This window comes from Thunnus thynnus, chromosome 4, assembly GCF_963924715.1.
Source record: "Thunnus thynnus chromosome 4, fThuThy2.1, whole genome shotgun sequence".
Taxonomy (NCBI): Eukaryota; Metazoa; Chordata; class Actinopteri; order Scombriformes; family Scombridae; genus Thunnus; species Thunnus thynnus.
This window is the reverse complement of record NC_089520.1, coordinates 16,941,066-16,967,495: the sequence shown is the minus strand read 5'-3', so window position 1 is coordinate 16,967,495 and position 26,430 is coordinate 16,941,066. Positions and strand designations below refer to the sequence as shown.

At 40.8% G+C, this 26,430-nt stretch overlaps 1 protein-coding gene across 4 annotated transcripts in view; it reads right to left on the bottom strand.

The window, feature by feature from the left end:
• The window catches only part of foxj3 (forkhead box J3), an 80,488-nt gene that overhangs the window by 32,293 nt on the left and 21,765 nt on the right, over nucleotides 1-26,430 (bottom strand). Inside the window, exons 2-4 of one of the 4 annotated variants that reach the window (XM_067586992.1) lie at nucleotides 14,929-15,020; nucleotides 12,898-13,243; nucleotides 11,696-12,204 (exon numbers count right to left, since the gene is read on the bottom strand). In XM_067586992.1, the coding sequence (XP_067443093.1) occupies nucleotides 11,696-12,016 (321 nt within the window). In that variant the 5' untranslated portion in view covers nucleotides 12,017-12,204; nucleotides 12,898-13,243; nucleotides 14,929-15,020. The remainder of the gene's footprint in view (nucleotides 1-11,695; nucleotides 12,205-12,897; nucleotides 13,244-14,928; nucleotides 15,021-26,430) is intronic. The other 3 variants (XM_067586994.1, XM_067586995.1, XM_067586991.1) reach the window with 3 other exon arrangements.

Below are 26,430 nucleotides of genomic sequence, written 5' to 3'. Positions count from 1 at the left end.
GTGACACAGAATGTAGCCTTCACCATAAGAAAATTAATGAATATCATTTACACTGGTCATCATGTTTATCCCTAGAAATGCTGTTTGTAAGTGGCCCTTAGCTAAATATCTGTTTTAATCTGTTTCACTGAAATACTGCCCACCAATTAAACACCAGTGATACTTTTATGCTGTGAGGTTCATTCTTATAGGCGTCGTACATATAACAGGCTTTAATGATCAATTCAGATTTTTTTTAGTCTTTGTGTGTTGATGGTTCACATTCATGTATGCAGCTCCGGTATGAACACCTCTGAGGTCCTAAACAGCAACACATGCGCAGATTTAACTGAAATGTGAGCTGCATGCCAACAAGAATAACAACAATAATTTGTGCGACAGTTAAATCTTAAACATGGATGACATGACTGTGCCAGCATGCGGTTATGATAAGTTCCTTCCAGTTTGCCTTGAATAGAGGCTTCTCCATGAATGTCCAACAAATTTGAAATTTCCTCGTCTCTCCATTGACCGATATGTGCAAGTGCAGAGAAGTGAGACGTTAAAAAATCTGATCTGACTGTTCTGACAGTGATCGCATAGCCTGAGATTGGATATGAATCAGATCTAGGACCACATATGCAAGGATGATTTGTTTTGTTCATATTTCCATTTAAAAAAAAAAAAACAGATCTGAGTCACTTGGAGGCAGAAAAAGAATCGAGTTGGGCCACTTCAGCATGTGAATGTAGCAACAGTGAATCTGCGTGCAGGTACAAAGTGTGAAATCGTTACACTGCCCATTTAATTTATTCTTTTTTTTACATTTGTCCTTTACAACAAGTTTCATTCAACAATGTAGCCGCGTAAACCTGCTCTTTAGGAATGTGACGTTGACAAATGAGCAATTACAGGAGCAATATTCATGTGTCACATCTGTGGCCGGCATGACCCGCGATTAGCCCTGCTAATGCTGAATGTGAGATGCGAGAGCTGTGCTTGTCAATACAGGCGCCTGGGAAGGCAGCGTGGCCCATTCTGGCATGTCATCCATCACTGGTTCCACTCGGCTGCCACAGCTGTGTCACTGTCTCTCTGTCTCTCACAGGCCGCTGACCCTACTGAGGACGCACCAGCAGGATGATCAAATATCTCTCTGGGATAAGAGGCAGCCATCCTGCTTCACTGACAAGGCAGAGGACAAAAAAACCTTTTCCTACATATCCTCCGCCACGGTGACATCTTTATCAATAAGCAGCATTTAATGCCAGGCTGCAGCAGAGCCCTGTTAAGACACATGGCTGCTTGCCTTTCATCTAAAAAAAAAAAAAAAAAAAAAAAAAAAAAAAAGCAGGGATTGTGAACAGCAGAGTGGAGCCATTAGCTGTGGGAGACTGACACAGAAGGTGATGGGGGTTAAATAATTGCCGGAGAAGAGAAAGTGTGGATTAAAACAAAGATGAAATGGAACAACATCAGCCAGACGTATTCCCACGATAATTACTTGCCATACAGATTTTATCTACATGCTAATCATCAGGGCCGGTCTACTCCTTTTAAAATATCTATCAGATGTGAATGACCAGTGGCTGAGCTCCCGGTCCCTCTAAGTGGATATTCAGTGGAGGGCTTACCTCAATCAGCTACAGACCTTTGACCCTATCAGCAGTCTCAGGTTGCTGTCAATGTTTTAAAAAGATCCTTCTCCAGCCTCTGCTAATTAGTTCTGCAGCCTTTTTCCCTTTCATTTCGAAAAATGAAACGCGGCATGCACGATACAGTGCTGGCAGATAAATTAGCAGCAAGCTTCACAGGAGGCGACCGTTCTTCAGGAAGAGCAGACTACCTTAGTTATGAATATTATTAATTACATTTATGAAAAGACTAGGAGGGGGAAAAAAAATCATCAATCACTCATATTAAAAGATATTTGTTAATATTACATCACACCTTGTTTACTTGAAACACTTGTGAAAATGACATTTTATGTAGTTTGGCAAGGACACAGGGCACGAAACAGGAAAGGAATATAAACTCCATGTGAATCAAAAACTGAGACAGGATGTATCAACCTCTCTGTCCAGCAGTAGCCGGTCTAACCCAGCTTAGATGAATTTAACAGGGTAGATTCAGTGTTAAAGGCGGATTCCAAGGACTGAGCTCTATTTATAGCATGCAGAATTCATCAGCGTACCCCTCTTCATTCTCCCACTGCTTGTCAGGGCAAAAATCAGTGCACATACAAGCGGCTATGTTGAAAGGCACCATCTGTAATCGCAATGTACACAAAAGGTAGCCTGCTATTCAGACTGAATAGCAATACTCCTCACTCTATCATGAAGTCTGACATTACCTTCTTATTATCAGCTTTCTGGAGTGAGGATTTGCTTTTACCCCAACCTGTCCCTAAACTAATGTATCCACACGCTTGGGCTGTCAGCCTGCATACAGATAGTGTAAGTCAAGCACGTTTACAGAGAACAGCTGCTGATATTGACAATAGATGTTTATGCAAAGACAATTAGCTTTTGATATAAGTGGTCACGCATGGCAGACTGTCCTAGTGGAGGAAGATAATACATGAGGCAGAGTCAAATATTTTCATAGTGTTAAAATAAGACCCCCCCTTCATTGAAGTCACTTCCACACATGCACTGCAACCCTGAAGTTATCCGGACATTACCCGCAGGAGCTACATGTGAGAAAAACGATTGTCCGAATCAGCTGGACCGGACATTAAACGGACATGACCCTGCCAGCTCCCTGGTGCAAAGTCCGTAATGTCCGATTGAGCCTATGTGTGAATACAGCAGGTCATTCACAGCGAGCGAGTGAGCGTGATGATGACATTTCTATCATGCGACTTGCACTAAACCGGAAGAAGAAGGGTCATTTACATGAAGATGCCAACAAAAATGTCTAACCGGAGAGATTTGGGAACTTCTGTCGGTAAGGGCCGACACCAAAATCAAGAGACTCGATTGTTTATGACCAAATTACAAACTGGCTACATGACTGCCTCCTGCTCACTCTACCCAAGCGTCACCCCTCGCCTAAACCAAGAACGTGTCCGACATGGACAATCTCCTGATGCGTGCCACATGTCTGAAACGGCCGCTCTGGACCTGATTCTTGGGACATTTTCTGGAGTTCATATGAGAAAACGGTTTGAGTCCTTTGTTTTCTTGTATCAGGATACCTCAGAGGGCATTGTTGTTGTTATAACGTGGACACTTATCAAAGAAATAATGGATTTACTGACGGCTGCACCTGCTCAATCTAGTTTGTCTGTTACTTTTTTATACGCCTGAGGATAACTGAGGCTGGCTTGCTCACATTTAAAAACGTACTTAGCCAAGTTGATCAACTTAAGGCCATGAACACATTTAATTAGCGTTTTCTCTTTGGTTACATACAGTTTAATATACTGCAGGTGGTTTAAAACAGTGATTAAACTGTTAACCTCACTTATGGTCAGAATGTCGCCATTGATCTGACTCAGCGTGACAATGTCACCAGCTTTAGGTCCGCCCACAAAGGCTCAGTTGACATGGTATTTGAATACAGGGACGAACACTAGAATTAAATCTTATAAATGGAATAATAGTGTTATAATGTATAATATAGTTAAGGTTTGTTGTCATCCAGAGTTATTGTAAATAAATGAGTAAAAATGATATATTTTTTAATGATAAACAAAAATGCAAAACTAATATTTTGACTAGATCAAAAACTCTTAATTTAATGTGAATAAGCCTTTAATGTATTTGGTCCTTTGGTCAAAATTACTGCTTGGGCTTTTAGGACAAGACATTATTTGAAAACAGATGAAAACACTGGCTTTCCTGTGAAAATCCATGATGGCGAGTCAACATTCACAGACATTCTCAGCATTATTAAGCTCTGAACTAAAAACTCTGGACATACACAACATTACACAAGGGCAACAGCAAGTTGAAAGTAGAAAAATGATACAAGGGCAAAAGGCCACTCACTGGGAAAACTAAGTTAAAATACAGGGAGAGTGCTATTTTTGTCTAAATCTTTCTAGCCACAGAACAATGACTAAAGAGTTTCTGAGCAGCTCCCTATGGCCCTTCATCTTCCCCTCTGAAGAATCTAAGAACTAGCTAATGACTTTTCCAGTTATGAGTTGTTCTGAAATGTGCTTCAAATTCCTTGCAGTTCATAACTTTAACTGTGACACCGGGATGATTTTCTTGCCCAAATGCGCTTCAGGCTACAGATCTGTGACAAAGCAAGGGCACAGCCTGCTAGAGGTGATGATCTCAGTCACCACATAAATGGACAGCTCTGGAAAAGACATAGAAATGCAGATCCTGACCCCTTCCCTCAGTTATTAAAGACTCTTATGGGTCTCATTAATGCCAGTCAGCTAAATACTTCACTCTATAGTTCTCATATCCAAACCCCTATCCAACTAAGACAAAGGCCAAGCCTTAACTAACCAGGAAAGGGCAGGAAAACTATCTACCAACAGCATAACGTCCTTGGCCTCTCATATTTCTCCATAATTGCCAACTGAAGAGCATGTCTCAACAATGCAAACTGATTAAGTGTTTATTCAAAGGCCTGAAGCTGTGACCAAGAATGTGTGCAGGAATCAACAGCCGTCATTGTCCGGTGTTATCTGCATTAGAAATTATTCTTAGAAAGAAGAAGGAAAAAAAAAAAGGACGCAGCAGCATAAGTGGTGTGTCCCGGCCTGTGAGTCAGGTATCGACTTTAACAGATCTCATTATCAAAGGAGAGGAAGTTCACTGAATCAATTGATGACCATAGTCAACAGCTTTTATAACAAGCTGCCGAATCACATCTCGCTGAGCAAAAACAGCAGATGGGAGGAAGCTGTTAAGGGTTAATGACTGTTTAAAATGAACAGAAGCCATATTTTATATATATTACACACACACATACATACACGTGTATATATGTATATATGTATATATATATATATATACACACACACACACATATGGGATGAACTGTGAGGTCATAGCCATGACTGTCAAAAAGACAGTTTCAAGTAAAATTGAAGCCAACATCTCTACACAGGCCTGCAGGCCACGAGAGGAAGCGATAGAAGCCTCAGGCCTATTATGTTCTGCACTGCAGTCAGCACTTCACTCAGCAGAGTGTGGGGACAGCAGCTCCTGCCAAAAAGTATCCGTGCCAAGGCCTGCCAGCCTGCTCTCCCCGCCCACTCTGAGGGCCAGAGCGTGAGCGGTGGGGCGCCGGTAGGCGGGTGCAAGGTGAGGCTGGTGGGCGGGTGGCCAGGCTGGAGCTTCCTGACATGGGAACCCGCCTCACAGCAGGATCAAACTGGCTGCCGAGTGAATCACTACCCCTCCCACCACCTGACAAAGTCAGCGCCCGGCCAGCACGCAGCCACTTTTGCTGTTTCTGCAATTAAAAACGAATCCAGGATGAGACAAAAGTGCTAAAAATACTGCCGTATCACCTCATTACTCATCAGACTGCACCCCATCCAAGGTTCATGACACTGCACTGGAAAAGAGAAATTTATGAACTTAAAAAAAAAAAAAAAAAAAATCATCTTGGAAGTTGGGGGGGTTCGCAGGTTACAAAAGGAACAGAGTAGCGCTCTAAATATGCATCAGTGCTGCTGAAAAATTCAGTATCAGCAAAGCGCTTAAAATTAAATGCTTGCTTTACGGCGTAATCATGATACAGGCTAAGAAAGTAGATGAAGGTATCAGAGAGTCTAGCACCGCAGCAATTTTACACTTTCAAATTCCAGGCCCTGCAAACCTGAGCTTGAGGTGGGAGATAGGGCAGGAAGTGCAAATGCTCATACCTGACCAATCTTTGAAATCAAAATTTAAATAAGTAACAGGAGCAGGGATTTTCTGCGCTGTGGCTAGTCACAAGTCAGAGGCAGGAACATTATCTCCAGAGTAAATAATGTCCTGGAGGACCAGTAGCTACCCAAATCGCTTCTTAAAAAATAGAAAACTGCTCCAGGCTGCTATTATTAAGCCTCAGATCCAATGGGAAGTTGAACCTTTGATCTGTTTAGGGTACTGTGTATTTGCATTTTATAATGAGATCAAAGCAAGGTCCAGGGCCGCTGCAGAAGGCAGCTCTGTGCCCCATCTCTGCACACTGGACGATTTACAGACCAAAGCTATATTTCCCTGTTAACAAGATCATGTAAGAGCTATGGACCTCAGTGAAAATGCGGTGGGAGATTCGATGTTCGTTAGGAAATCGACAGTAGCCTACTCTGTCTTCCAGTTAATTCTCTTTCCTGTACACAGGTGTGGAAAAGAAAGAAAATAAAATCATGCCAGTAGCAACAATCTCCTCAACAGTTAAAGTTCAAGAGCAAACATTTCAAGCATTTTTAAACTGGTTGAGAATTGCTCCAGATTTTCTTTGGCATTCTTCACCTGGAAGAAATGCAGAGGGGAATTTACACACTTTGCCTGAAGTGAGCCTACAAGAAGCCAGAAGTAGGTTTGAGATGAGCATGGAGGTCAACGTTGAGTGGATGTGTAGTCGTCTATTCAATACTGTTCCTGACCATTTTTTTTTTTCTTCACAGGAAATGTACCAGACAAGAAATCACACAGTGTCACTCTGTCTCTGGCTGAGCTGAGCTGAGGTGAGTCTCACATTTTCAGACCGCCTGATCAGAGATGAAGCTTGGAGAAGGACTGCACACAATCAGTGGGGGTGAAGACTTCCATCCAGATGATTAAAGGTAGAGGTTGGTAGGTAAACACCCAAACAAATACACCCCTCCCTTCGTGCTCCTTCAGAAACTCCGCCCCCCCCTAAATTCATGGATGCGCATTGCCAAGGCAACGACCAAAAGAGAAACATGGAGGAATCCAGAGCAATGCGTCAGCTGTAGCGAAATATGATCCAGGAAGTCCAGTTTGAGTACTAGATCTGAGAAGTTGAAGGCTTATCAGATGAACAGCAGTTTATAGTACTCAGAGACAGGATTTTACGACTCTGGAAAATGATCACGGCGGCAACCATTTCATCTTTCATATGGAGGAAAATGGTGGTTCATGTTAGAAAATAATCTGCCAGGAATGTGCATTTGCAAATATGCGAATGGTCAACGCAGCGCCTTGCCGACTGATGCCCCGTCGCGTCATGGCAAATGTGCGCCGCCAGACTGGCATCAATCAAATGAATGAGCAACACCTGAAATCTTGCATTTGATTCTTACTTTGGGATCATATAATTTGCGAATGTCAATATTATGTAGTAAATATTAAAATGTATGAAAGTAGTAGAATAAAATATTTGCTTAAATGTATTCCCTGGATATATCGTTTGGCTGAGTGAGTGAATGTATCTGATTCACATGTTTTATGGCAATTTGAAACCACATTTCCCATCAAATAATACTTTTTTTTGTTATCTTAAGCCTTTGTCTTAAGACCCTCACACTGATTTGGTTACTTAAAAGATGACATGCTAAAAAAAAAATGACACATATCACTTATCATAGAGAGAACATCTCACAGGACTTCACCTAAAAAGTACTCAATTTGATGATGTCAGAAAATGACACAGACACAAATAAATATCCCCTCTCCTCCATCCATCTGACTGATCAAGCACCACAGTAATTTCAATAAAATCTTAACCTTTACACTTCATTCAGACTGATCTAAGGTCTTCTCTTTTGCCTATCATGGATGCATGCAGGTAGAAGATGACTAAGGGTATACCCCCTTCTCTGCAGCTGTCTCCTTGAAGTGTGTCGAAGCCACATGTCTGCAAATCATTTATGCAACAATCGCACCACAAACAGTTGTAGTGAAAGTGAGAGAGCGCTGATTCGCCATTCATGACACGCGAGACAGCAACCCGTGAAGAGAAAGAGCAGATAGGAGAAGTTGCAAGAGTTGTACTTAAAGTATATTTAGCTCAGATTCTGTTGATTTAATTACTAATACAAAAGTTTCCAAATTTTAAATCTTCTCTGTAAGATCAACTTTATAAAAAAATAAAAAAATAAAAGGTAAAGTTAGGTCATAGAAAAGATCATAGCAAAGATAAGGCTTGTAATGCTTTCAAGACTTTGGGTCAATTTCAAACTGCTCCTGACAGAAAGACAGGTTCTTCTGACCTTGAAGAGGGAGAGGACTGTTCCCATTTACGTTTTTTAATCTCAGAGGAGTCACTGGGCCATCTTACATTTCCTGTAATGACTTTGATGAAAAGGACTGAGCAACAGATGTGAATAGACAAAGAGCAAAATGAAAAATCAGGAGCACATCAGTACAGTATACTGCACCATAAAAAAAAGTGCTGCAAGCAAAAGTCTATACTTTTCTTGGAAATATGTGTTTAGGAATCTTTCTACCTGAAATATCCTTAAGCAATCTGGCAGACTTTCAAAAAGCTTGCCATGCTTGCCACAAAAAGAACAGAGGGACACGGATGCTACAGTATATGAGCTGCTGAATCGTACACAAGACCGCTTAGACAAACCTGCAAAAAAAATGAATCAAAAGCGCCTCAGAGAGCTGAAGAGGGTGTTAAGAAAAGCACTGTCTAATTGCTTGCTCATAGATGCGAAGCACATATTCTGCACTCTTGAAGGCGGCTTTCACATTTTTTTGACCTTGATGAATTATCTGTTTTTATTGACAGCACTTATTGATATTTCTTAAAAGCGCAGGCTAATGGAGTTCTATTGAGATGATTAAATGAGTTGCTGGTGCCCGGATTAGCCCGGTCTCATCTTGCCGGCACAGCTTGCATTATCATACTGAACAGACGCATGCGTGTGCAGAGTCCCAAATTCCTGCGACTGACATCTCCAGGGGAACAGAGGAGCGATGACTACATCCGACCTACATTCACCCCACCCAGGCATGCTTGCTTCCAACTAATGACACACACAAACAAGGATACTCAGTCACACTATAGGTGGATTCATAGAATAGTAACAGGCACAGAGCAGGGAGAGCGTTACTCCTGCATGCATGATACACAATTTCAAGGTGTTTTAGGTGTTATACCATTGTTTCGAAGACACATCTCCGAGGGCTTTAAAGCTCTCACAACAGTACAAGCTCCTAGTAACCTCCTGATGATTGGGAGAGAAACTTTTCCCAGGCTTTTGCACGGGAATAGATGAAAATATCATTTGTGATGGGTTGTGAAAATTCTCAAACCACAAAAACATTAGGAACAAACCTAAGGCTACTGGAGCTTGTTCAAATGCCCCGGGCATGGAAACAGTACTATTGGATTTCATTCAAATGTCTTGCAATTAAATCATTTTATACATATTGTATGCATGTTATTTTAGTTATTTAGATTCTCAGAAAAACTAAAAAAAACTATGACAGGGAAAACACCTTATTAACAAGAAATGAGAAAAAAAAAAATTATGACGCATGCCGAAGCCAATTGAGTACATCTTCAAACCACTTTTCTAAATGTTTCCTGTGCTATACAGCATCCTGGTTAGAGTGATGTGGTTTTTCACACTTTTGAATGTGAGGGGTATTTCTACACTTACAGCCCACATTTAGACCAGAATCTGTTGATCTATGCAATCCTTTACTAAACTAGAAAGTACTCGACGAGCGTCAATCTCCACCGACGCTGACTAATCCTGTAACTTGCACTTATACCCAAGACATCATTTCAATTACGTCAAACCTACACTACAGTTGAAACTGAAAACAAACCATTACGCTTTCAGCATTTTATATTTGTTAGTTTCATCTCTATGGATACAAAAAAAAAAACAATCTGATGGTAAAAATCCAATAAAATCTTTAATCAATTGTTCCTTGATCCAAGACCTGTCTGTCCACCAAATGTTATTGAATCTAAAACTATATGGGCCTTGGCAGAAGTAATTAATGGGATAGACATATTGAATGCTATATATTATGTACTCAGGAGAGCAATATTGATACTCAGTGGGTTATCCTAGTGAAATAAAATGAATTAAATTTAATCCACATAACCCCTTACAGTACATCAGAATTATCACACTTAATTCCAAAACCTTTCAGCAACGACTTCATATTAAATTCGATATTTTGTTCACTGTGGACTAGAACTTGCAACCATGCATTTGACATGTGGTTTCTGTCTTGCCTACAGGTATATTTTCCACGAGCACAATCACTTTAGCTTTATGGGGTAATGTTTTGAATTAAGGGGAAAAAAAAAAAACACCTCCCATGATCTAACACTGCTTGAAAGTACGTGCTTGACTTCAAATATTGGAAACTTGCCTTGGTCAGTTAATCCTAAAGAGGATTGAACCCATTCGCTGGTTAGCTACCAAATAGGTTGTTGCTGACAGACTCTTGCATGAGAAAAATCCCAAAAATATAAAAGTGCTGTTGACCAGACCAGCTGTATTTTAGTCAAGATTTTAAAAAACTTGGCATCATTAGAATTTCATGACATCTCCAAATTTTTAATGTTATTCATTATCTTTAGCTAACAACCTTAAAACATAGCAACAAAGATAAAATACTGCTACAACCTTGTACCAGCGTCTAGAGAGAAGTGTCTTTGTTTGTATGCAATGAATGGTTAAATTCAATGCCAAAGAAGGTAGGCGGTATATAAAACAGAGGGCTGATGTCAGTGTCGGGTGAAAATACCTGTAACTCAGCGCAAGAATGGGACGGACAGCACTTGCTGCTGTGTTGCTGACAACTAAATAAGGGATGATGAAGGTAGAAGAGGGAACAAAGGTTGCAAAATAAAACAATTCATTTCCTTACAAAAGGCCTTGCCACAAAAGCTAAAATCAATCCATTTACAATAACACATGCTTTCTCATCTCCCCCTCACCTACACACACACACACACACACACACACCTCGGTACGGCCTATACACACGCCAGATCTTGTCGCCCCAGGAAATGGGCTTCATACATCTTGTCTGACTGCAATAAAGCAGTGCCTAAGATTCTATTTCCAATAAACGTCGACTGATTGGAAAACCCATTCTAATATCAATTTCCATCTGGGCCCTTTAAAAGGCAATCAGCATAGCTTCATCTCGGTATATCATGGGCTCCTTGAGATGATGACACAGCACTGGCTCTCTGCTTCTGCATAATGGCCTTCTCCTATCAAGGCATCTGCAATGAATAATACCACCCATGAATGGGCTATTTAGTCTGTGTTCGCACAGATAGGGGCCACTTCTGTGAATATTAATCCAGGGTTTTACACTTCATATGGTTCTCTCAGGGCTGCACCATTTTTCATTCGGAGGAGTAAGGCACTTAGTGTGATTTGGCACACTCATAGTTTGTCTCTAAGCTTTCTCAGAAGTGACAGTGGTGATTACCAATGGCATCTCACTTTGTTTAAGATGCCCAGTGCCCACAAAACAATGATTTAAGTCAAGGAATATCAATTTCAACTCTAAAAATACTGTCAACAGCTTACTACAAAGGTCAGAGAGGAATTTCCACAATTGAAATCACACGAGGTAGGCGTGCCACTGCAGAAGTCACAACATCCAATTTCAACTTTCAAAAGCACTAAAAATAATATGTAAAGTCATTTTTCACATTACATCAGAGTATGTGTTCATGGCAAAAGCCCCACTATAATCAGAATGCAACTCTACAGTCATCATGATGGTAATAATCTTTGGAACATCTGCCATATCTGTAAAAAAAAAAATAAAGGCCAGATGTCTCATTGTCTCACCTTCCAGCCACTGCCCGCCTCCCTGTAGTAGGGAAAGTTATCACAGATCCACTGATAGATCTCACTCAGTGTCATCTTCTTCTTTGGCGAGCTGTTGATAGCAAACGTGATGAGGCTGGCGTAGCTGTAGGGCGGCTTGCCGTCTTTGTGCTGCTGCACCTCCTCCTGGTCCAGCGTGGTGTTAGGATCCAGTAGGGTACTTTTCTTGCCCATGCCTGGTCCGTGGGCATTCTGGGCGTCCGCTTTGCGGATGGCTGCCTGCATGGTCAGCTGAGGAAGCCAATCCATGGAGGTCAGGCTACTCTCCAGCTCCGACGTCATGGTGACGGGAGGCTGGACAGGAGGGGGTGGGGAAAAACTGGAGGTGACGGTAGTTGCTGTTGGAGCTCGGTGACTGATGGAGAGTGGACCAGGTATGGAATAACAAATGGAGACAGCTGACGGGTTGAGGATGAAGTCGGGGCTCCCTCAGCTCAGGACATCAGCATGGCGTCTTCTCTAGGTGAACTCTGGGGAAACAGGAGACAGACGTGCCTTTATCAGTCAACTGCTTTTTGTTACAACAAGCAACTAAACATTGGAAATTAAAAAAAAATGTATTTCAACAGTACTGCCTGGAACTGGACGGGCCAATCACAACCATCTATGTAATATGAGGTAGGTTTGGGGGTTGTCTGTTGTTTGAGTTTGACTGTTGTGAATAAAGTTGAGGGAAAAAAAATTACAGAGTGCAACAAACCAGCCTCAAGAAACTCAGATCAAACCGTCAAACTAGGCAGTGCTGATCAAATATGAATTAAGATTCAGTCACTGCATCGCCAATTTCCTACTTCAAATGTTTTCATGAACATGTTTTAGTGTACCGTTAAGCTGTAATTTGCTCTGATCGGTTGTAAGTTCGGTCTGGATTTGAAAAGTCACGTCACCAGTTCATTGCTCCGATTGGTTGTGGGACTATCCAATTGCGTCCAGAGGCATTTGGTCTGCCCGTTCATAACGCCCCCTTGGAAATTGAAAATGAACTGAGAGTTTCCAGACTAATACGCATTTGCGAATCAGTCTGGCGATGCCAGGCTAGCAGATAACAGCATCACGAAGAAATGTAAGTGAGGAAGCAACTGTGAACAGCTCGTCCAACATCAAAACCCAAGTGTCTCTGTGCGGTATGCTTATATTCGCTGTGCAGGAGATCACAAGCCCACCACTTTCTGCACCACTTGCTGCTCTCAAAGCTGACTCATAGCTGGGACTCCATCTGCACAGAGAGAGAGTAAATGCCAGGCAATTGTTTTCACAACTGCCAGCCAAATGGGGGAATGGCTCAGGAGGAATTCCGACTCTCTTGAGGGTAGTAAACCCCCTCTCCTTTCTTCCCTGCCTTCCAGCTCGACTGCCTCCTCCCCCCCCAAACGGAGCCTCTGCCGTAAACAAGCCAGCCAGTGTCGTCTTGCAAACTGTCCTCAGCCCTGTTCGTGTCTGCCGTGCTGTGCGGTGTGCAGCCTGCAACAGCCTGTCTCTCTGTCCCTCTCGGCACACTGCCCTCCCTGTCTTAAAATAGAGGAGCAGAGTAGAAAGGCCTAAAGTTACAAACGTAGGTGAACGTGGGCATCTGTGGAAAATAAAAAACCTGAGCAGAAAGACATCGTAATCTGGTTGAGGGGGAATATTAAAACAGGAAGGAGAATGAGGAATCCTTCCTAAATAGTGGGATTTTTCTTTTGACTGAACATGCTCACACAATTAAGTGTGTGTGTGTATATGTGTGCATGTGCAAGCTTGAGTGCGCACTCAGGCTGTCAGGCCTGGAATAAATACAGTCTTGACAGCACTCAATAGGTCAAATACCAAATCTTTCAAAAATAGTATTTGTGTGCAATGTGGAAATGTATCCAATTCATTTAAAACACATTATCAACCTGTTCGAGATCAATCTTAAATATTTTTGCTAAATACTATTTATCAAAATGACGCTGATAATTTTAGTCTTTATGAAAACATTACTTTTTCAAAAATGTCTAAAATATTTTGAGAGATTTTATCTATTGGCACGGTTCGCATGTAATATTTAAAATCTGAAATTTAGTTAATCAGCAAGTCAAAAAGCTGGTGCATACATTTTAAAATAACAATTTCATGGGCTTCTGCTGTCAATATGAGGTACAGCAGGAATAGTTAGAAATTCCTAAATTGGACAAACTGCTTTGGCGGCAGTTGGTCAGAAGCAGTTTGTGGTTGTCCCTTTCAATTGATCTCTCACAGCGGGGGTTAGCTATCAGTGTAGACAGGCAGAGCCAGATGATGAAGGCATTTTTCATACATCCAAACAGAATTCTGAGAAGGGAAAGACCAAATCCAGTTGGGGGAGATCATTAATGGACTGGAACATTTGCCTGTTACATCCTAAAATCTTCTTTTATGATCAGTGTTGGGGTTAATAAGGCACAGTAAAGTTTCAAATTAAAGTTGTTGTTTTTTTTTTTCCGGATGAAAATGCATTTAAATTTTTATTCCTTTGATTTCCTTCCTTTATTTCAAAGTGATACTTCACCTTAAATCTACCCTTTGAGTATCAAACGTTTACCCCCTTTGGCTCAAAAGATGGCTGTGAATATATTGCAGTTTCCTCACTAAAAGGAGAACAGCAGCTATAGTCACCTAAAAAAAATGAGGTCTTTAATGGAAGAAATATAACGCCAAAGGTACAATCTTCTCAAACTGCTCCTGCAGCATAATTCACTCCTGCTCTATCCATCTGTATAATCATCTGCATGTTTCAAACAATGATATTTTTGACAAACTATGGCCGAATATGCTACTTTTGTTGATTCAGAGCTTTAAGAGGGGTAATAATTTGACATGGAATAAGTGCTTTTAGCCATATTTTGGCAAAATAATGAATGTTCTGAACACACCAAGCATGAAAGATGGATGGCAGGGACGTAAATTATTGTGCAGAAGATGTTTGAGATGTTGATGTTTTGATACTTTACTCCCAGTGTCAATAGCCATGTTTGAAAAAAAAAAACAGACAAACATTTCTCTCCTTCAATGATAAAAATCCAACAAACTTTTTACAGCCACCTCTCAATTCTCTTGATACTCAAAAGACAGATTTGGGGTTTCACGTCTGTCTGTTCACTTGGAAAAAGAACTGGTTATTTACTTTTCACTGTGCATTAATCTTCATTAACACTTGGATCATGTTTATTCACAGGTTAGAAGCAATTCCTAACCTCTGCACTCATGAGCAGACAGATAGATGAGCAGACTTGCTAACTGACTGTCGACAGGTGAGTCAGCCGAATGGGAGAACAGTTCCTCATCCCTGAAAAGACAAACAAATGAAACACAAAATATCTCCACCCTGTAACTGAAATAAAAAGGTGACTCACTGGCAGCTAATGGCGGTAAATTTCCTCTTTAAATGGCAGCCTATTGAAATATAAAACAAATTAGATTTTGAATATGTATCTATATACCTGCCTAATTGAATATCCGCAACATCACTCAAAAAGGCCCAAATGTATTATTAACGTACACCTTTAAATCAAGCTCCATCCATCTCGCTGTTAATGTTAAAGACAGTGATCGCAGTTCAGTCTGCAGCACATATGATTAAACGTTTACCACACTGTTAATATAAACAACGCAGAGCTTTCTAGTTTGAAATATTCCACACTCACACTACAGATAGAGCTCCATAAAAAGCTGACATTTCAGCAACAATCACTAATCTTAACCTATTCTGCTACAGTGAAGACATTGCTTGCTTGTTAACAACATTGAGAGATATGTAGGATATGCAGAACGTGTCACCTCCTTCTTGAGGCATATCTAATACTTTGTCAACACCTTTCAATTTAAAGCAAACAATTCAACAGCACTACAAACCACAGCCTTCAAAATGACCAGGGATTTTATTCATTCCTGTGATGAAGAGTTGAAAAAACTGAATATAATCTTCATAAAGATTATTGCAGAGCTGTCTGTAGTAGATTTAGCTACTGTAGGTGTACAGAATAACTGGCAGCTCAGTGTAAGTATCTGTAAAATTTTAACTCCTGGTGGCCTCGGTGTAAACACAGAACCCTGAGTGTGAATGGGGGTAGCAAGGAGGAGAAAGCAGGCAGACCCTTCTGGTGGCTGCCGGAGGTGAGCTGACAGAGGCAAGGGTTGATGAAAGGCACTCCGCCCGCTACACGGAGATGCATGCCATTTGACCCTCCACGCTAATGATCCAGCTGCTACATAATCTGCGGGGCAAAGTCAGTGTCTTAATTAGAGAACCTTGGGCTGTGGCAGGAATGATGAAGCGCAACACAGCCAGGCAGTAAGGCGGCCCCCCTGCTGCCTTCATTAACCTACCAGGCTGCGGGACAGTCAGAGCAGGGACAAGCCCCAGCCTGCTGCCGCGTCAGAGAGGACTGTCTGAGTTAGAGAAGAAAAGCCAGGGGAGATGGAGCAGTAGGGGAGGGTGTGAAGGGCACAGTGATGCTGGCATCAGGCCTGGTAAAGAGCAGAAGTAGCAACAGCGTCTGCATCAGGGCCGCGAGTTCAGACATTATGATTATGAGCCCAAAGGGAGCAGACTGTGATCCCACGCACACACGAAGCTGCTTTGATCTGGCTGTAGGAAAATGGGGTTCCGTCACTGTCACTGCCGCTAAAAAAAATAAAAAAATAAAAAAAAGAGAGAGAAAAGAAAAAAGAAAACTTCTTTCTCCCTCTCTCAACTTTAATTTGTTTTTTAGAGTGGAGCACTGAGAGCATTTTCGAGGGCTGAGAGGGAGAAATGGACGGTCAAATTCATTCTCTATTCAACACTCAAAGTTTCTTTATCCTCCGGGGATTAATGGCAGATTTAATTCTGAATGAGAAATTGAAAGCCTTTTTGAAACATCTTAATTTAAGTTCTTGACAGGACTTATCGTTTCTGCTGCCAACAGAGCATTGACAGCAAATCAGTGATTGTGTTTTGTGTCTCAGCTACTAAAGCCTAGTCCAAACGTACATGGGTATTTTTGATAACGGGGTTTTTCCCTTCTTCATTCTAAAAAAAAAAAAAAAAAAAAAAAAAACAATCCACACAAGCACAGTTTAAAAAAAAAAAAAAACACACCCCTGTCGAAACGAAAACGCAGAAACACTGTCAAGAACGTGCCAAACCAACAGACAGTGATATAACCAAAACCCTAAAGCCATGTTGGCCAATCAGAAGCCTGCAAAAAAAGCTATTTCCAGTAGACTTCCTGCAATGGTGCATTCTGACACCTCTGTTCCTCAATATAGTGGAAGAGGAAGTGTAAATTTATGTGTAAACATAAAAAGTCCTGTTAGCAACGTTAGAATGAGCACTATTTTGGCCACATCCACCATTGCACAAAATGTCACCTCGTCTACACAAAAGGAAATAACCGCACACACTCTGACGTCACAAGCCAAAAGTTTTCCAAAAGGTCAGTTTTCAGTGATCTAAAATGCAATTTGCATGCGGATGAAGAGGCAAAACGCATAGAAAAAGCAATGTTTTCAAAAATACCCGTGTATGTGTGGACTAGGCTTAAGTCGATCAAACTGACAGCATGATTATTAAACATGTGCCAGGCCCTCTTTTATTCAAGAATTCCCAATGAGGCAAAAAGCTGACTAACAACCAGGGATTACTCAACACAACATACTAGATTACGTCAACGTCATCGTGTTTGGCAAGTGCGTACTGAGATGCAAGTCAGCAACTGCGTCATAAAATCAATGCAGTTCCCCATGCCCACTATTGCAAAATTAGCAAGCACTTAAAATTTTTAGTACCCCTAACAATATGTAATTAATATTTCAAGAATAATACTGTTACAATGAATGACACTTACTGTCTTCAACATTTTATATCGTAAAATGATTAACAGCTACTTAATCTAATTCTAATTGAGAAGTACGGAGGTTTTAAGTGTCTACGTGTGTTTGTATGTATATATCTGTAATTGGGTCAGTATGCTTTAAACTAAGTGCTCAGTGTGATCCAACAGCATCCGAAAACCTCCTCCCCTTACACCATCTCGATGTTGACGGTGGGAGGGCTACATCCAACAATTTTTGTAAGATTCTGAAACCGACAACAATCACACGGACTTTAGGCCATGATTAGCCAAGTGTGTGTGTGAAAGTAAGCAGGGTTCAAGATTTCTCTTTTTGTTAATTCTTCACAACTTGTATCACACCATGAATGCCTAGGAGGAAAGGCTGTGTGCTGTTATCCCCAAATGAACAATAATCCCATCTCTCTCTCTGTGTAAGGGCAGCCCTTTATTACATCGCAGCCATTTGGACCAGCTACAAATGCTTTTGCTTCGGATGTGGTCAGACAAATATCATACGAACCAGTTTAATTTTAGCATAAAATACGTGCAGAGGTTCAAACTCATTCACACGGGAGGTTTTGGTCTGACTGAGCAAGGTTTCTCTGGTGTGCTGCTGCAACCTAAATTAGAAAAACAACTTTCAAAGAAGCTGTTGGGCGATTGTTCATGTAACAATTTATAAGCTTTTTACATAATCATATCATGACAAAATTCTCATATCGAAACTTTAGAGTTCACAGTTCCCGCATCCAAAATTAGTTATATTTTGGTAAATGATAAATGGACTGTACTTGTATAGCGCCTTTCTAGTCTTCCAACCACTCAAAGCGCTTTTACACTACAAATCACATTCACCCATTCACACACATTCATACATTGAATGGGTACAGGGGCTACCATGCAAGGTCCCAACCTGCCCATCAGAGGAAACTAATCATTCACACACATTCATACACTGATGGCACAGCCATCAGGAGCAATTTGGGGTTAAGTATCTTGCCCAAGGACACATCGGCATGTGGACTGGAGGAGCCGGGAATCAAACCGCCGATCTTCTGATTAGTGGATGACCCGCTCTACCTCCTGAGCCACAGCTGCCCCAATTTTACCGAAATGATCACATGGGAACATCTTTATGACTTGGACACATAACATGTTTTTTAATTCTAGGATTTTGCAACTATTTTAGGGCTGCAAATAGTGATTATTTTCATTATCGATGTACTTTCTCGAGTAATTGTTTGTCTATAAAATTGAAAATGTCTTGTTTTATCTAATCAACAATCCAAAATCCAAAGATATTCAGTTTACTATCATGGATGACACATAAAAGCCTCAAATCCTCGAATTTGAGAAGATGCAACCAGCACGTTTGGCATTTTTGCTTAAAAATGACTAATACCATTGTTATTATCATCAAAATTGTTGCTGATTAATCTTCTGCCGATCGACTAATGAATTGATTGACTAATCGTTGCAGCTGTAAATGACTGTGTACCATGGTATTTTGACTGGTAAGTACTGTAAATATCATCCACCAGAATGCAGCACATCCGCAGGAAATGTTTAGTGATTTTGTCTTGTGTGTCTCTTTTTTTTTGGCTAGCAACAACATCTAGTGTTACAGTTTCTTGCCGTGTCCACGTAAATGCTTCATTACCACCAAGGATAGCATATCATTTTCATTTTCTTTGCCTTCACTTACAACAGGGATGGGACGTTAACCGGTTTTACAACTTGCCACAGCAAAAAGAGCCTGATGGTAATTATAGTGTTCCATGTTTTAATTATTATTTTATTGCATCAATTCTTTTACTGTGATGATCTATTGTCCAGCAGTGACCAAACATAATCAACAGCCTCCCTAAATAGAGCGCGCAGGTGCAGCATGCAGTTTGTACTGACTACATTATTCTGCTTCAGTAAAACTACAGGAAAAGTCAGTTCAGATCGCAAGCTTTTTCACCCTCGTAAGACGAATCTGAATGATCTGGTTTCATAATATAATCATAGATAAGAACCCTAATGTGTGTAAAATACAGATGTTACAATAAGTTTTGTGTTCAGTGAGCAACATTTTAAACGTATTGTCATCTGCATGATTACAGACTGATGCTTTATGGTAAATGCAATGCAGTTAACATTTACTACAAAAGATGTAAGGCCTGTTCTTTCTACTATTTACCAATTTTCCACCATTTCTTAACAAATTTCCCCCCATTTCCTGCTGCAAGACGACAATGTTGATTGGGTAGATAGGGGAAGTAAACCCACATGAGCTGCTGATAACACTGCAGATCATCTAGAGTCCCTTAAATTATTAATGTAAAGAAAAATAATAAGTGGTGAAACTACAAAATGTATGTGCTGCTAATACATAGTTCACCTTAGCAAGCTTGTGCAATGTTTCAGCCTGTTGACTAAAAATTGGTATGTTTATTTTCATAGAAGCACGTACACAGCGTTGGCCAACGCCACATACCACAGCATTTATAGCCAAAGGTTGTTTGCAAGACCTGTCCCAACAGAATGATGTAACATTATACTTTATGAAACCGCTGAGCTTTTTCCAGAGAATACAGTGGGTGTTTCTAAATCACTGAAAGTGTTTTTTTTCTGCACTCTATGGTACAGTATGAAAAACACCTTGCAGAAGACTTGACACCTGCTGAGACAGGTAATCCATCTTAGCGAACATGCTCAATTTAGCCTTTATTAAAATTATTTTATAGTGGCTCATTAAAAAAAATGCTGATATCTTGTGTTCTGTTGTGAAGCTCTGAAACCCAGGACATCAAAAATGGATGCTAAACTGTCACTAGAATCGCTAGAAATGTTAAAACTGTCACATCTTACAGTATCCACCTTTAATATTGAATATTTGGTGTTAAAAATTCCCCTACATGTAAAACAACAATGATGAACTCATCTGTGATTACTAAAAGACAAGCCTATTTGCAAGATTTGAGATAACCTACCCACAAAATATCAAATATTATATAATAAACTCCCGCCTCTCTAGTCAAATTCAGCCTTATTCACCTTATGAATGAAACTAACACCCTCTCTCTTTCTAGCTTTGAGCAAAAGACATTCTGCAATACAAAGGGAACTACTGACTGAAGCAGAAGTAGAGGATGTACACTAAAGGGAAGTAAGTAAAACGAAAAAGGTAAATAAAGCTGGTTTTACTGTTTGAACTACACTCCAGGTCCTCTCAGTTAAAAGAAAATCACATAAACAAAAATCTGGTTGCAGCACACATTCCCAGTGGGGAACAGCATTTAAAGACATGACATGACACCCCACAGGAAATGTTAGTCAAGGATAAGTAGCCTAACCGAAACAGACAGCATGCACACTTAATGTTTTCATCTGCCATTTCTGTTTAATAAAGTGAGGTCAATAAACTCAACTGAATTAATTTGTGCTGTGATTGACTAACCAAATCAGTTTACCTGTAAGCTAAGTGAATACAGGACCATAAAATGCAAGGATGAAAGTAGCGGACTAACTGCTAGCAAAGGCAGAAAGGACAGATTCAGATGTAGTATTAGGGGAGGGGGGAAAAAAAATCCATGTTTGTTGCTGGTGTGAATGAGTCAACACAGCTTGTTTGACATGGGTCCCCTGTGTCATTGTGTCTGTGCTTACTACGGCAGCCTATGGCGACGACACAAATATTAGCTGTTAGCCATAATTTCCACTTTTCTTAAAAAAAGGGAAGCTGCTTAGTGTGACCCAACTTGACTTCAAAGTGAACAAGATACAGATTTCCGTCACATTACCAATCGCCTGAGTAAGCTCCCTTTCTTCTGTCTGCACTGTTCACCGTGTGTAATCCGTGTAGAAACAACACAGCTACACTGCAGCAACATTGCACTTTTTAGCAGCCGCATGTACTGTATAAATATGCAGTTGCTGACCTTGTGTATGAACAGTAAGTATGACACATTTACCCAAGTCTGTTTACAATGATCAGCCAGAATCCCTGAAGGCAATAATAATAATAAAAAAACAAAAACAACGTATGGTTAAACTATAGAATGTTTGTGCTGCAAATAGCATTTTATAATCTGATTTTCACCTGTTCTGGTAGATTTGAGCCCATTTACTTATACATTTACTATTTTTTTGAATGTTTGTTTTTATAGGGACACGTACACACAGCACTGACCAATGCCACATTACATCATTTACATATAGCCTAAGCTGGTTATAATAATAATAATATAATAATGTAACAATAACATAACACTTTAAATGGGGCTTGAACCCATGTTGAATAAGAAGTAGAAGACACCTGCACTATGTACATGATTCAATACAGGTTTTTACAAATATTCTAGTTTAAATATTAGCATGATTAGTGCTAAAAATCAACTCAAACAATGTGATCATTCCCAAATGATCAATTCCCTTGTTGGTCACAACATTGCTTTTGGTTGGAGACACACTCTGTAATCAATGTCTTAGTGTTTAATTAAATTATACTCATCAATTTTTAAGGGTTCTGAAAAAGAAGAGCTCTGTTTTGTTAAGTAGCCTATTGTAGTAATAAAACATAGTAGGAAACTATTTGTCTTACTCTGGGATCACTTCCAATGATCAGATATTAGAGTGAATTAAATCAAATATTTCCACCAGTGTTGGATTTATTTAAGTACAAATTCAAATTAATTAAGCTTTTCACCACACCTGAATCAGTTAGCTTTAGCAATATATCATCATACGTACTTATGTAATACATTTTTAATACACTGTTACAAATATTCTGATTTTTCTTTTGCTATTGATTCTTGATAGGCTGGTATTTCTCTTGGGATATATTTTGAGTACACTGGCACCAAGTGCAGCTGCTTTTATCAAACGTAAGGATTATTCTACTTTCACTGTAATTTCCTTCATAGATTGTAATGTGCCATTTTGAGTTTCCAGTTTGTGGTTTCAACTCAGATGTCTATGAAATCACACCTACGTGCACACAAATACACACAAACGTATTAACATCCCACCACAGCTAGCCTATTTTATTTTCTACCTAGAACATCTATCTGCCTACCTAGAACAACTTCCCCTTGAATACCTGTGCATTACTGTCATCATTTCCTCTCTGAGAAAAGAGTAGGTTATTCAGCTCACATACGCACTCCCACTTGCAGACACAGGACTGTTGATAGGTACCAGACCAGTGCTCTCCTGCACTTATCTGCAATTTCCGCGATTAATCCCCTTTTACTGCAGTCATGGATCCGTCACGGGTAACACTCCAACAGCATGTGTCTGCTCAGCTACACAGACGCAACCATTAGGACCTGTGATGGTTGTACTGCCGTATATGCTGCCACAGAACTGAAGACGTGCTGAACGCTGCATTAAAAACAATGTCACTAGGATTCAAACAGACCACAATAAATATTTACACGACTGACTGTTAAATGCTGCCCAGACTTTGGTGTGTGGAGGGAGGGAGAGAGAGGGAGGGAGAGAGAGAGAGAGAGAGAGAGAGAGAGAGGGAGAGAGAGAGAGAGAGAGAGAGAGAGACAGAGACACCTTATTATGACAAGAATCTTCCTGTAGTGTGATGGTAACTTGGCAAAAGGGAGGGGAATCGCTAAGCGTGCTCCCTCTGTTATGCCTGAAGATTTGGCACATGCACTCACAACAACAACAGTGATGTAACCTGGTAACAAGCCTTTGGCATCTTTACTCTCGACCGAAACCCAGGTCATACCTTCCATATCAACGGCTTTATATCCAGCGTGGGAGAAGCCCTTGTTTTCCTAGCGATTGCAAGGGGGATAAAAAAAAAAAAAAGGGAGGGGTGGGAACTCTTCTCACCTGCCCCTCAGTCAAAAGGAGACTCCTCACTTTTTCCAGCCCTTGAGGCAAAGGACTTAGGGAGATATTTTTGAGATCTCACACACTAAAATAGCAGTGTGCCTGTGTATTGTGATTGCAATGTAATCATGCAGCAAACTACCCTAAGCCTCATCTTCATTAGAAAACAAAAAGTAGGTAACAGCAATGCCAAGGCAACAGCTTTTAATGTCAGTCTTCCTTCTCAATTAAAGGCTTAATGGTTCCGCTGAAACCACTCCCAGGAAGAAAGCATTAATAACCCACTCCTTACTTGCATTTTTAGGATGTGTCAATTATCGCTTCACCGCTCACGCGGCTGAGCACATTGTTCAGCTTATTGCAGCCTACAGCCGAGCCGGGCGCCAACCGGGGCCTCCTCGCTGCTAACAGTATGTGCAAGAGTGTCTGTGTTTTACAGTGCAATCTATGTTTCAGTGTTATTAGTGGGCTATGCTGTGTTAAAGTTGGATTTTAAGAGGCAGGCAAGCAGACCTCTCCTGCTGTACTCTTAAAAAAGAAAAAATGGTATACATGCTCTTTCTGCTCCCCTACTCCCTCAATCCCACTTTGCCTGTGGTTGAACAAATCAAGTCCATAATTATTCTGCCAATCAATCGGGAGCGCAATGCAACTGTGGCTGTGGGGCAGTTAAACGCTGAGGGGAGAGAGTTGTCAACAAAGCCAAGCTAGACCCTGAGTTCCTTTAAACCCACTGAACCTAAAAAGGCAAGAGAGGCACCTTTGTCTTATTAGTCAGTGCCAAACAAAGGGAGGTCTTTTAAGTACGTGGTAAAGAGAAAATGCATCCAGCTGCTGCAGACAGGCAGCAGGCAGGCAGACCAGGCAGAGGGACGGAGAATCAGAGTAGTGGAGGATCTGGGAGTTGGCTGTGGATCAACTGAGCCGCTTCAGGCTGTCTGGAGAGGCCACAAAGCAAGCAACAGGGTTTATGACCCCTGAATGCAGACACTGTCAAACCAAGAGAGAAATTGTGGATAGATGCAGCAGTGTTACATATTAGAGATATTAGCGAGATGCTCTCAGCAGTCAGCCACTTTACATGTTAATGTGGGTTTGGTGGGGTGGATGCATATATACATAAAAGAACAGAGAGAGACAGATGAAGGGAGCACACGCAAGCATAGGGCCCTCAGCTCATTGTGCAATCTGCAGGTCAACACACACACAAAAAAAATCCCCACATACAGCATTCCAGTAATTGAATAAGCCTTTCCAGTGAATCAGTGCAGTGATCAGGAGGGGTTTGTCTCTCTGTCCCTAACAGCTTGCCTAGGAGGTGGCCTTTGTTTTGGAGGTGGCAGGGGTGCCCTGACACCGACCATGCGAACCCAATTACCCTGGTCCCACGGCCTGGGGGCCCACATTAACACACTCCCCCTGGGAGGTTGACTCCTTGCCAGCCTGGCAGCCAGCAAGATCCTGCTGCTGAATCACAAATAGATCACTTAAGGCACTGGCAGGGCAAGCAATTTGGTGGCAGTCTTGAGGGTCTATCCTCATATGCATTCGCTAGATCTAGTTCAATATCAATGTTAAATATTAAGCCGATGTTTGAGGCAAGCAGTGAGGGAAGTTTAGCTTGGGTCTGTCTGCCTGAGAGCAGCAGGCTATTCACTCCATCGCCCAAAGCAAACTCATAGCCAGAGAGCTTTGGTCCACCTGGGAGTACAATTCAGCTATTTCATGGTTTAAACGGACAAAAGTAAACGTAGTTTTGATCTAGGGCTGAGACAACCGCTTCACTGGTCGACAACAAATAAATCTGCAAATATTTAGATAACTGATTAAATCTTTCTTTTGTTAAAGATGCCAAACATTTATTGGTTTGAACTCTCAGTTGTGAGGATTTGCTGCTTTTTTTGTCTTATATGATAATATATTGACGGTCTTTGGATTTTCAACTAATAGTCGGACAAAACAAGCTACTTGATTATGTTCATTTGGGCTTTAGGAAATTGTGACAGGCTTTTTTCACTAACTTATGACATTTTTAAGCGATTAACCGGTTGAGAAAAATCATCAATTGCGCCTCAAGTGAAAGGCATGTTCAAATATTTAATGTGATGAGAATTACAACATACTGTGTGTACTTAATGATAAAAACAGTACCGTTTCAGCTAAGAAGGATTTTTTTGTCCTCTTATTGAACTCAGATATAATGTGGCATGTCACTCTTCTCAGAAACAGCCGTGTATAAGCCTCATTTTCAAGTGCAACAGAGATGTGTTAAAAAGAAACCATGCTAGGTTTACCCGAGCGTGATTTAAAGGAATTACCTGGGTGGGCAATGCATGTTCTCAGAGTGCTACACAGAGCAGGAATCAGGTCATGAATTTCAAATTTAGACAGTGGATCAACATTGGCAGCTCTGAAGCTGGAGCTGAGAGGTGCAGCAACAACACCAGTTTAACTAAGACAGAGTACTCCACTTTCAAAGCCATAAAATACAAAGTAAAAACAAATTTCAAAAGAGTTGAAATAGCTTGAGGTTTTGGTAGGTTGTTAGATGTTCCTCTCACGTAAAGCCTTAAAATTGTCTTCATTTAGGATGGCACTAGAGCTGGGGTTATAATTAAAATCGTTTTGCTTTTTAATCAATATTCAATCTCTCAGAAATAATTAACAGCGTATTAAAGAGTTTACTGCCTGACGGAGCTGGATGCCTCTACATCATTAAGCTGTTGAAGCTCTGCTCTTTGACTCTTCATGTCCCATTTCACTGGTTTACTGCGCCTCCGTACAGGCTCTTTAAAATGCTCCTAGAGTCATACTGTACCTGCAGATAATAACACAGCCCACCGATAACATGCAGTGTGTACACTCTCACTGAGACATGCCTTTTTAAGATGAAACACGTAAACACTACATGAGTGAACATGAACGTGACAAATGTAAGGCTTTCGCACGTCTACTGAATGCACAACCTCTACAAGAAATAGCAGAAATAGGAAATAACAGAAATCTATGATCAAGGTTTTCAGGGCTGCTGAGGGGCGG